The 12,131-nt window shown below is 39.6% G+C and overlaps 1 protein-coding gene across 1 annotated transcript in view; it reads right to left on the bottom strand.

The window, feature by feature from the left end:
- LOC109859650 (cadherin-related tumor suppressor) overlaps positions 1-12,131 on the bottom strand; it is a gene marked incomplete at its 5' end in the record, with an annotated part of 36,906 nt that overhangs the window by 19,749 nt on the left and 5,026 nt on the right. Inside the window, 5 exons of the mRNA XM_020438110.1 lie at positions 465-645; positions 5,567-5,744; positions 6,548-7,294; positions 8,236-8,625; positions 10,154-10,390. Coding sequence (XP_020293699.1) covers positions 465-645; positions 5,567-5,744; positions 6,548-7,294; positions 8,236-8,625; positions 10,154-10,390 — 1,733 coding nt within the window. The remainder of the gene's footprint in view (positions 1-464; positions 646-5,566; positions 5,745-6,547; positions 7,295-8,235; positions 8,626-10,153; positions 10,391-12,131) is intronic.

The following is a 12,131-nucleotide window of genomic DNA, read 5'->3' as shown; positions in this document are numbered from 1 at the left end:
AGTTCAAATTTTCAGATTTGGCTAAAAATATTACTACAGCTTCTTTAAACTATAAAGAAAATATGTGTGAAAAATCAGACGCCTGTACCGTACAGGTTTGACAAAATCGAAAACGAATTTCGCACGATTTAACATGGAAGTGATAGGAAGAACGAGGAAATCACGTGCATTTACTTAAATATCTAGAGTTCAAATTTTCAGATTTGGCTAAAAATATTACTACAGCTTCTTTAAACTATAAAGAAAATATGTGTGAAAAATCAGACGCTTGTACCGTACAGTTTTTCAGTAATAATTAAAATAACACAGAAAACGAGCGATTTTGTGATTAGTATGAGAAAGAGCGACGTTGCCATTTCCTCAATTGAAGTGAGATAGAACTATCTCCGCTCCCCCGCGCCCTCAGGGACGTGAGGGTAATACCTTAAGTTGGGCCTAAGATATATAAGTGAAAAAAGGTTTACCTTATTTTTGCATTGAGTCCTTCGTCCTTGTCGGTAGCGTGGGGCTTGGTGACCCATGTTCCGGCGGGCATGTTCTCCACCACGGTGGCCTTGTATTCCTGCCGGGCGAACTCGGGACTGTGGTCATTCACGTCTAGCACGACGATCCTGACGATGCCCGATCCGGTGAGAGGTGGCGAGCCTGCGGACACGCAGAGAGAAATGCATATGCGAGTTTTCAAACCGTGTTGTTTGCCGACCAGCTATAAAGACCAAGTCCGCCATTCGCGCACCGAGATGCATCGCGCTGTCGCGCTAAGCCCGGGTTTTTTTGCGCTTTTTTATTGCTATTTCACGAATCGTAACGTAGTCGCGCGAGCGTAGTTGGGTCAGTAGGCGCGATTATTCCGTTGAATTTACGATCAACCTCTCGCGGCTCACATTTATGACGGTTTAAATCGGACCAAACGGAAGGTAGACCATAATTTTAACAAAAATATTATTGCTGGCGAGATGCGGTCTAGCTCAACAATTGTAAAGTGATTTAGAAGTCGCTTGTGTATGTTCGTTGTCAAAAGTGTGCTTTTGACAATCAGCAATAAATTATCTTTTCTATTATCTTCGCTTCGCGCACTTTTGCAATTAGTTTTGGTCGAAACAATTTTGAAAAGTACAAATTCACAAAGAATCAATATGAGTTTCTATATCCCTGATAGGAAACCATTTACAAAATTATGTGACAAAATCTTGCATTAAAAGTGTAATTTGCAATTATACATATTTTAGGAAATAGATGCAAAAACATTGATCTTTTCTGAAATATTTGTAGTTGTTTGCAAAATTACTTTCCAAAATACTATTTCGGCAAAAGAATAACGATATGGCAAATCATCTTAGCGGTATATTTGGAAAATTAATTTCACAAAGAAATTGTCCAATAATTGAGAAAAGAAATTTAGCTATGTGATTTTTAAAATAATAGATAATGAATAGCTCCAAGTTCGTTCAAAATAAGGAAATGCTGATACGGCAGTTTGAAGCAAACACTGATGTTGAAGTGTGAAGGTGAGAAATGTTTATTAAAGAATATATGTAGTCTGTATAAACGTTTCGACTCTTGATTTGGGTCTTTATCAATATAAATTAATGAGCAATAGATGGATATGCGTTTATAAATATGTGTGTCACAAATACACAGAAAACTGACACATCTTCACAGAAGCGATTTGGTAACTTCAGTTATAAACGCATATCCATCTATTGCTCATTAATTTATATTGATAAAGACCCAAATCAAGGGTCGAAACGTTTATACAGACTACATATATTCTTTAATAAACATGTCTCACCTTCACACTTCAACATCAGCGTTTGCTTCAAACTGCCGTATCAGCATTTCCTTATTTTTAAAATATGTAGAAATATGATTGCATATGAAGAAATGCAAGAAATCGTCATCACTCATGATGTCATATTTGTGCGATATTTTCACAAATGTGCCTATTAGGGACATAACGTCTTATTTTTGGGAACGCACGTGTAAAGTTCTCTTTCGCAAAAATAACTTCGTGACCGACATCTTGTTTTCGAGATCCGTGTTCGGGATCAAAGGGCGGTATGTCGAGCTAATTGGAGTTACGGGAAAACGGACTTTTCCAGGTCGCGCGCGCAAGGAGCGGGAAATAATAAGCGATCCTAGAAACGAATACAAACTTGGACGCTCGTGCATCCTTAGCGGTGCCATTGTGCTACCGCTTGTGTGATTTACGCATTGCAATGGGAGAAGTAACGATGTCGGTGCGCGTAGAGAAAAGTCTCACCGCGGCTTAATTACGCCCCCTAAAACGTGTCATTATTCTCTACGGAAGAGCCTGATTTTGTTGATTGCGCGCCAAGTATACACCGAGTATGTACGCTATATATATATGTATATATATGGCGAGCGTTGGCGTAGCCCAGGGCCACGCGCCTGCACGGACGTATGTACACCGTTCAATCACGCGAAGAGCTCTCTCGTCGAAGAGAACAAGAGAAAGAAAGGAATAGAGGGTAAAAGAAGAAGAGAGAAGGAATAGAAAAAAAAATACACACAGAGAATAGAACCATATTTATCATATATTATAGACAAACATTGTGATAAGACCACATATTGAGTTGATCTTTTTTTGTATTTTACAAAATACAAATTTTAATAAAAAAAAAAAAAAAAAAAAACGAAAAGTCTTTTCGACCAACCCGATGCTAGATACACACATAAAAAAATGAGAGCTTTGTTTTAAAATCTACTTTAATGAACAGTAATATAAAATAAAATAAAATCATTTTTTCGCAATATTTTAAAATTATTTAGAGGGGTATTCGGGGTCCTTCATATATACGTGATGCAAATCCAGCATCCTATATGGAGGAAAAAAATTATTTCGACGTGTATATGTGTATACATATATATATTTTTTCAAGCACATTCTCTGCATAACATCCTGCAAACGGCTTCTACAACCGAATTTATTTCATTCATTTGTTTAAAATAAAATCAATTGTTGAGTTATATAGTTCTCAATAAAAAAACGGAATATCCTGTTTATGTCTGCTAGATATAAATGGAAAGGGTCGTAAGACTCTCTCCTGCTTTTTTTCTGTGATTGTGCGTTTCGAAACAAAAATACGTACATCTGAACGTGAGAAAGTACGCGCGCATAACAGGCCGCGTTATATGAATAAAACAGAATACCGTGCAAGAGCGCTCGGTACTCAAAAGACGCATAGCTCTGTAGCTCTCTGTCGAGAGCTGACGGAGTAGGGAGATGAGGTCCCAAAATGTACACGGAACCGCGTGGTTGGTGAGGCAAAGGAGGGAGAACGACAGTGGACGAGGTGAGGTAAAGAGAAACGAAGTGGCAGACGAGGGAAGGAGAGAAAGAGAGAGAGAGAGAGAAGAGATGGAGTAAAACCCGTGGTCAAACTGGAAGTGGGGAAGAGAATAGTGCAGTGCCGAGGTAGAGAGAGGAAGGCATTCGAGACCGATTATCATAATCGCGCGTCATAACTCTGGGCTTGTCTACCTTGCCGGGGACCGATTGGGCCATCGAGCCACCGCGATCGGAGGCAGGACGAGAGGAAGAGAAAAGAGAGGGATGAAGACCAAGGAAAGATCGAGGGAGGACTACCGGCTTCTACGAAGAAGAAAAGAAAAAAAAGGTTTAAGAGGGAGGAACTGTGTGTGCGTGTGTGTGTGCTCCCATCGCTTAAAGAATCTCATCGAACAACCCACAAATTTATAACCAATTTGTATATTACCGCTCATTACTTAAACCCACCGCGTACATCGTCTATCGCTCTCGTCTATGTGCTGTGCGGCGCATCCCGCTACCGGCGGCGGGATGACATTTTAGGTTAGGAGATTGTCGCTTGATGAACGACCGATGATACGGTTTGCATAAAGAATTAGCGACTGATTTCATGAATGTTCAAACTGAGACACATCAAGTAAAAATATGAATAATTTTACTAGCGAATTAGTTGATACAGCTGATTTCTAAATATAATCGTTTACTTATACAATGTCTATATACATATGTATAAAAAAGAATTAAAATGTAGACAAAATTATTTTTAATAATTGGTGATAAATAGAGATTACTCTCAGGCTCAATAAGTCTTTTATAGTATATGAATATAAGAACATGAAGAGCCGTTCGCAGAATTTTGTGCGTGAATGTGCTTAAATATATATATATATATATGTATACACATATATATTTCGAAATAATTTTTTTCCTCCATATTTTCTTTTTCTCTAACAGGGAAGGCGACGGCCCGGAAAGCCGGAGATTCCAGGTTCGACTCCTGGTTGAGGAGTTTTTTTCGCAATATTTTAAAATTAGTTAGGGTGATATACGGGGTCCTTTTCATATATATGTGATGCAAATCCAGCATCCTATATGGAGGGAAAAAAAATTATTTCGAAATATATATGTGTGTATACATATATATAAAATAAAAATAAAATAAAAATAAGAAAGGCTCCGATTTTTTTCAAAAAAAACTTAGGAAGTGAAATGGCCAATGAGAGCTTGGACACAGTTAACAGTGTGTATATTTATTATAAAATCCTTATGTTCAAAAAACATTGACGTTTCGATTCCAGGTTGGGATCATCTTCAGAAAGTAAATCCTGTGTAAGATCAAACGCAAAATAAATAAAAACAAAGAAGAAAAATTATAAATATAAAAATCAAATTACTCACAATTAAAACAAGAAAGATATTAAATTCACAAAAAGTGTGCGTCAACGACAATGATGACAAGAGAAAGAGAAAAGGAACATGTTGTTCCACTTACAGTTGTAACGCAAATGACAGTAGGTCGAAAATATAAAAACAAAAAAAGATAGAGAGAAACCAGAGACATCTAATGAAATTGAAAGGAGCAACTAACTATTTATAGTTTACTGAATCTTTAAACTAACGGTAAATATGCATTATCAAGTGATTCAGTATCACTTTGTAAATTAAGACCAGCTATTACATATATATATATATATATTTAAGCACATTCACGCACAACATCCTGCGAACGGCTCTTCATGTCCTTATATTTATATACTATAAAAAATTATTTTTTGCAATTGTACAACAAATATATAAGTCTATCTTCTCTGACAGAGAGAAAAAAGAAAAAAAAATGCTTATCGTTTGAAAAATCTCATCGAACAAGTCGTGTATTTATACCGCACAACAATTTTAGTTGTGTTGTTTTTTGCGTGTTCGGTCGCGTTGTCGCTCTCTCGCCTGTGCCGACGTGCCAATCTGAGCACATAATTAAGTTCTTTGTTCACACTAATTCGCAACCAGTTTTACAGACCGGTCACACACAGCGAGGTGACTATAAAAATAATCCTCGCCGGAGAATACGGAGAGCTACCCTTTCAAAGCGGACCATTGTACAGTAGATTGCACGGGTACACGCCTATTTAGCAGTTCGTTCGCGCGCGAGGATCCTCGAGGATATCGAATATCCGTTGCAATGTGTTTTTTGTTTGTTTTGTTTGATCTCTTGTATCATTGAGAAAGAAAAACTTCTAATTTAAATTTCGATCTTTTCGACAATAATTAACAACTCACCGGTATCCATGGCCACTAGAGTGAGCGTATACTCGGGCACCAGTTCTCTGTCCAACGACCGAAGAAGCGATATGTCGCCGGTGCTCGCATTTATGCGAAACAAATCCGTGTCGCCTTCCTTGAGAAAATATCTCACCTGATCGTTGTAAGGCGGCGTGTCCGCATCGTACGCTTTTACCTTTGATAAACACAAAAAAAGTTTCAACTTTTGCGTTAGAATTGTTATAAAATATATCTAATTAAAAACAGTATGGATATACAGGTTGGTTTGGTGCTCTTTTGGCTCAGTGGACCTATAAAGCTAGTCCATACGCTATTCTACGTCTTTTTGATAACAGGTTTAAAACCGTGGATTGGGTTCCTGACGCCAAGCCACGAAGTTGTATATTCGTTTAAATTAACAGATAATAATAACGAAAGTGGTGTAAAACACCGACAATTGTCCAAAAATATTCACAGCGTAACTACAAACATTCAACCCATATATGTAATATGTAGTTGGATATACAGTTGGTGTTGAACATAGACGTAGAATATATAGACTGCGCGTTCCCTATCTCTGCCATGTTAAGAAAATGTCTTCAACATTGAGAGAGACAGCTGGTGTTGAACAGTAGCCTCATCTTTGTCTAGCGAAGTAGTGGAGGAAAAAGAAGTCTTCGCTGATTGATAGAATAGTAGTGGAAAAGTGGGGATAGAAAAATAGTGGGGGTAAAGAGGAATGAAAGAGATTAAGGAGTGATGGCAGGTTACAGGCGGTATGAAACAGTAGGCCCTGATCCCACCACAGACATTGATGGACAGAGAGAAGAGTTACTGTTCAAAGTATGTTGTTTTTGTCAATCATGAAGACATCCTTTCAGCCAAAACGCGCAGTCTATATATTCTACGTCTATGGTGTTGAATCAAATAGAACTTTATTCTATTCTCTTGAGTTTCAAAATTAATCGATTTATTATATTACCTATTTGTTGCAATTACCTGTATTATAAAACCGTCACTCGGAGGCACCATATTCTCCATAACGTGCGCCAGATAGGGCGAGTCAAGAAAGACCGGCGCGTTGTCGTTAATGTCCAACACGGTGATGGTAACTTGGGCCGTGTCGACGCGCGGCGCTTCGCCGACTTCGGCCGCGCAATCCTCTCCGCGAATTGTCAGATGGTATCGGGATTTGCGTTCAAAATTCAGATTCTTTGCCACTCGAATCACGCCGCTGTCTTCCGAAATCGTGAAGTCACGATTGTCGTCCCCCATCGCGATGCTGTATTGCACTCTGCCGTTCGCGCCCTCGTCACGATCCATTGCCGACACCTGCAACACGCTTGCGCCGATGCTAGCGTTCTCGGCAACGGTGTTGGTATATTGTCTGGGATCGAACACCGGGGAATTGTCATTCTCGTCGAGCACCGTGACGACGACGGTGGTCAATGATGATCTCGGCGGCTCGCCGCGGTCCTTGGCAATAATCTCCAACATGTAGTTGGATCTTTGCTCGCGGTCCAAAGGGCCGGACACGCGCAGTAGTCCGTCTACCGAACCCAAAGCAAACGGCAGACTGTCGTTCTCCAGTGAATACTCTACGTATCCGTTTCGACCTTCGTCTCGGTCAACGGCCTTTATTGCCATTATCACCGTGTTGCTCGGCGCGTTCTCGATTATCGATATCTTTGTGGGCGATATAAACTCCGGTGACATGTCATTTACGTCTAGCACCGTTACTGTCACCTGTCAAGAAGTATTTGGAGAGAGTGCAACAAACCATTTAGGTAATTACACAATTTTTTTCCAGTTTAAAAAAAAGATAGAGCAATGTTATACAAATGTTTTTATATTATGTGTGTACAAAACTTATTTGTTATTTATGCGGATAAATATATACACGATCTCGTTATTTATTTATTTATTTATTTTTTTGGTAATTATTTAGAAAGCGGACGTCCTCACCGATTTCAATGAGCTTGAAATATGTTGTTAAGAACGTTATTCTGAACAACTTTTCCCTATACATGTTGCCGCCGGTCGGCTTTAGTTTTTAAGTTATGAACAAAAGAAGTTTCATAATTGAATACTTGTTTTGGTAAATATGTACAAAAGGTCACCCAAATGAGCTTGACATATTTTGTCAAGGACACCTTCCTGAGTAACAATCAAAAAGTTTTAGCCGTCGCTCGTTGTTTATTAAAAAGTTAATAACAAAAAAAGTTTTATAAATAAACTCTTATTTTTCGATTTTATGTACATTTTTTTGTGTTGTAAGTGTTTAGGCAGGGAGGCTACGCCCCCCCGCAGGGGGAGGGGCTTCGCTTTTTTTGGTAATTTCGACATGAAGCGAATGTAATCGGAAGTCGTATTCGTTAATTAAATTCTTCATTTTTTCTTGACGGGGAGAGCAGGGGGAAGGGGCAAAGCCCCCCCTGCCTACACGTGTCATACAAAGAACATATTAACTTAAGAAATCGACACAATGTTGGAAAATTAGTATTCAATTATGAAATTTTTTTTGTTTATAACTCGAAAACTAAAGCTAACCGGCGGTAACATGTATAGAGAAAAGTTGTTCAGAATAACGTCCTTAACAATATATTTCAAGCTCATTGAAATCGGTGAGGAAGTTCGCTTTTTAAATAATTACCATTTTTTTTTTTCAAAAACTGGGAGTTACCAACCTGAACCGTAGAAGACAACGGCCGCATCGGCGGTGGCGGGCTATCGGTAGCACTAAGCACTAGGTTGTAAAGTGGCTTCCGTTCGCGGTCGAGAGGACGGCGCGTGAAGAGGGTGCCGTTGGGTGCCACCCCAAAATCGCCGTCTTCATCGCCGCCGGCAACGGCGTAGACAATCTTGGCGTTGTCACCGTAGTCCAAGTCTTGGGCGGTCACGGTAAGCACGGACGTGCCAACGGTCGCGTTCTCCATGATATCGGTTGCGTGCGGTCCCGACTCGAAGATCGGCGCGTTGTCGTTCAGATCGACGACGTTACAGTAGACCGTCACCGTGGACGACAATGCCGGCACGCCACCGTCCGTGGCTTGTACAACAAGAATGTAGTGTTGCACCTACAGATAACAAGGAACAAGAGAGAAAGATAATAACGCACCTTATAGATACAAAAAGAAAATATTGCGGTTACTATGAGACAACAATTATATAACGTATTTAATTGTTCTATGAGTTTATACAGTCAATTTATTAGGTTGTACAGGTGATAACTCAAAAATTTTTTTAAAAAGTCAAGTATTAGATATGTGCGATTTGATTTTTTGCAAAAGTATTTTTGATCCTATCGCAAGTAGTCGGCGAGTAATCGGATCCTCTTTTTGAGACGCGTTTAACAAGTTTTTTAAGAATTAAAATGTCAGTTTCGGGGCAGCCGATAACATGCTATTTCTTTGTTTCCAATGCGTTTCGCAACATGCATCATATGCGCGCATTTCACGGCCCCCGTAATGACGTTGGCGTGTATCTGAAAGGGCATTACGTTGATGAAGGGTTCTATAAGCCACCCTTATTCCATTCCTCTCGCTTACGTTGTTTTCCCCTGCGCTTCTCTTTCTTGATAGAAATAACACACCAACATGGCATCTTGCTCGTTCGGTTCTTACACACGTAGTGTAGTGTTCAGCGTAAAACAGTGGCGTAGCGCCAACATTTAAAACAGAAATACAAGTCAATCACACATTATTGCAATAATATATATCGTTGCTCTAGTAATTAATATAAAATTTTACTATTTGACATATTGCGTAGAATCAAAGATTAATGCAAACTTGAAAACCAAAAAAAAAAAAAAAAAAATACCGGTGCTACTAAACGAACTAAATCGAAAGAAATGTCACACAGTGCGGTCAACCCATGTCCCATTTAAGTTCCTGATTTTTTTCAATAATCTTTTTTAGCTTATTTCAGTAAATATTGCGTTTTTTTTTTTTTTTTTTATTTCACAAAATCTCGGTTACGCTATTGGGTGTATAAGTGCGGCTCCATAAACCGTACGTAGCCAAAAAAGTATGGGCTAAGTATGGCTTGTCTCCGAAATGTAGCACCGGAGAGACCACCATTAAAGACTGTCTGTGTTCATCGATCTGTCCGACTGTTATAGCGTTAAACCCTAAATTCTAGCGTTGCCTCTCCGCACCGGGTAATATAATAGGTGCGCTCGGATGTTTGAATGTAGAGGCGTGTTCGTGGTTATAATCGCTGCCCCGGGCAACCGACGCTTTTTAGCGTTATGTGCGCGCGTCTCTTAGTTCCGACTGATCTAAGCGGAAACTTTATCTCGACGGGCCTCTATAAACCCTTCTCTCGCGTCTAGAATCCGTTATGACAGACATATCTATAGTGATAATGTAAACACACATGGCCTCGGAATTTTATTCAACATTATTATTGTTGGTCCAGTTCGCCTTTACATATCCTGGACTGTGTGATTGCGATTATTTAATTAGATAGGCATGTTTTTTTTTTTTTTTTTTTTGATGTAGAATAAAATAAATAAAAGAAAAATACGAGTCATCTCGCGGTGCGCAAAAAGAAGGGGATCGCTGGATAACTTAACCAAGTACGTACTTTCTCCCCGGTACCAACCTGTTCGTAATCGAGACTCGCGGTAAGCGTGAACAGACCGGTGTTCGGATTCAGCGAGAAAACGTCGTTTGCCCAATCCGAAATGAGCACGTAACTCAACTGGCTATTGGGACCTTCGGCGTCGGCGTCCGTCGCGACGACTTGACCGACGCGGCTACCCCTCGGCACGTTCTCCGGCACGTCGAACGAGTAGGCCGTGCTCTGGAAAGTTGGCGCGTTGTCATTGGTGTCGGTGACCTGCAACAAAAAAAAACGATATTTCTCATTAATGTTTTGCCACGATAAAATTAATTATTGACAAGAAAGATAAATTTTTCCAACTTTTCTTCTTTGCAATTGCAGCGTGCAAAGCGACACGTTATTCCTTACAGTTCCGTGAAAATCCGCGTCTTGTCTAACGTTTAGACGCTAAAAAGATTAACTGTTTGCGCACTTCCCTTCCAGGAATTCTCCTGCGCGAACTACGTCCTTTAAGGCTGCTTCAAAAGACACAGTGAGTTGCTTTCATTTCGAGCCGTTCCCGCTCGCCTTTCATCCCTCGTAAAGACGGTAGAAAAGATTTTAACGCACGTCGTGTGTCGAGAGAGAGATAGAGAGAGAGAGAGCCGCACATGTGCCTCTTAATAGACCCGGAAGCCGCTTACGTGCGATCTTAAAATAAACACTTGGGGAATAAAATCGGCTCGAATCCGCGCGCGCGCACTCGACGTCATTCTTGAGTAAACACCGCCGCCACCACCGGAAATATTCCCGCTCGCTCATTCGTCTTCGAATTATTGTACCTGGCTCCCTCGAGCTCTCTCTCTGGCGCGCAGTAGTCCCACCGCGAGAAAACATTCTCAGGCTCCCGCGGGCTATTTATTCATGTAACAATACGCTCATTGTGATCAATCGACGTGGCGGCGGTGGAACGCAACGACGGAAAAATGCGGTTCTCGATCTCGGGACCGAGAATATAAATATCACCAATAAACAATAAATTTTCATCACGTGCAGAGGTTTCAGAGCGCTTTGTTATATAATTTTTGTTTTGCTAAAAAAAAAACGATCATATTGTTCTCTATAAAAATTTTCCAAAAAATTGTTAATTTGTATATATATAAAAAAATTTTAAAATTATTGCGCAATACCTTAATTTTATATATGATTATTTCAAAGCGTTTTCTCCAAAGATAGATGGACGCGTGATATGACAGAATAAACGACGAAGGTGGGCACAGTTTGATTAAGGAGGGCTCGGCGACGTTTGCAAAAAACGACTGTGTTTCGAGAGACGAGACGAGGTGGATGACGAGGATTTAGTAAGAACGAAGAGAAAGATAAAAGAGGATCGTGAGGGCGGGATAGAGAAAGCTGGACGAGAGATGCTTTTGAGTCCGAATGGAAGAGACGACAAGATCTGGACAAGGCCTGGATTCCGCGACCGAGACATGTCGTTCCGAGACAAGTATGCTTTCGTTCCGGTGTTGTCCAAATATAATCACGCGCGCGTATGTTATATATATATAATGTATTTTATATATATACACATACATACATAGAGAAGATATATATATAAGAAAAATGTATTATATATATTTATCTGTAACGAGTATAATATCATTTATAAATCTAGCAAACACTAGTGACGTAATTCGTAGACAAATACGACTCGTCACAATCAAAACGGTTAACTCTAACCAATTTTTATCCTTGAAAATCTTGGTAAGTAAACAATTAGTGATAAATCGAGATTACTCTCAGGCTCTATAAGTCTTATTAAACTAATAATATATGAATATAGGGACACATGAAGAAATCCCGTTCGCAGGATGTTGTGCGTGAATGTGCTTTAAATATTAGGTCTACCGGAAAGTTCTGTCCGTTTTTGGAATAAAACAAAATACAAATTTTTCTTACCGTCAATAAACTTTATTAAATAATATAATTGCCATTATTATTAATGATTTCTTGCCAGCGTGAGAGCAATTTGTATATC

Source organism: Pseudomyrmex gracilis, unplaced genomic scaffold, assembly GCF_002006095.1.
Source record: "Pseudomyrmex gracilis isolate BER0280 unplaced genomic scaffold, ASM200609v1 scaffold_274, whole genome shotgun sequence".
In the NCBI taxonomy this organism is placed as follows: Eukaryota; Metazoa; Arthropoda; class Insecta; order Hymenoptera; family Formicidae; genus Pseudomyrmex; species Pseudomyrmex gracilis.
The sequence above is the reverse complement of the archived record's forward strand: the minus strand, read 5'-3'. Positions and strand labels throughout refer to the sequence as shown.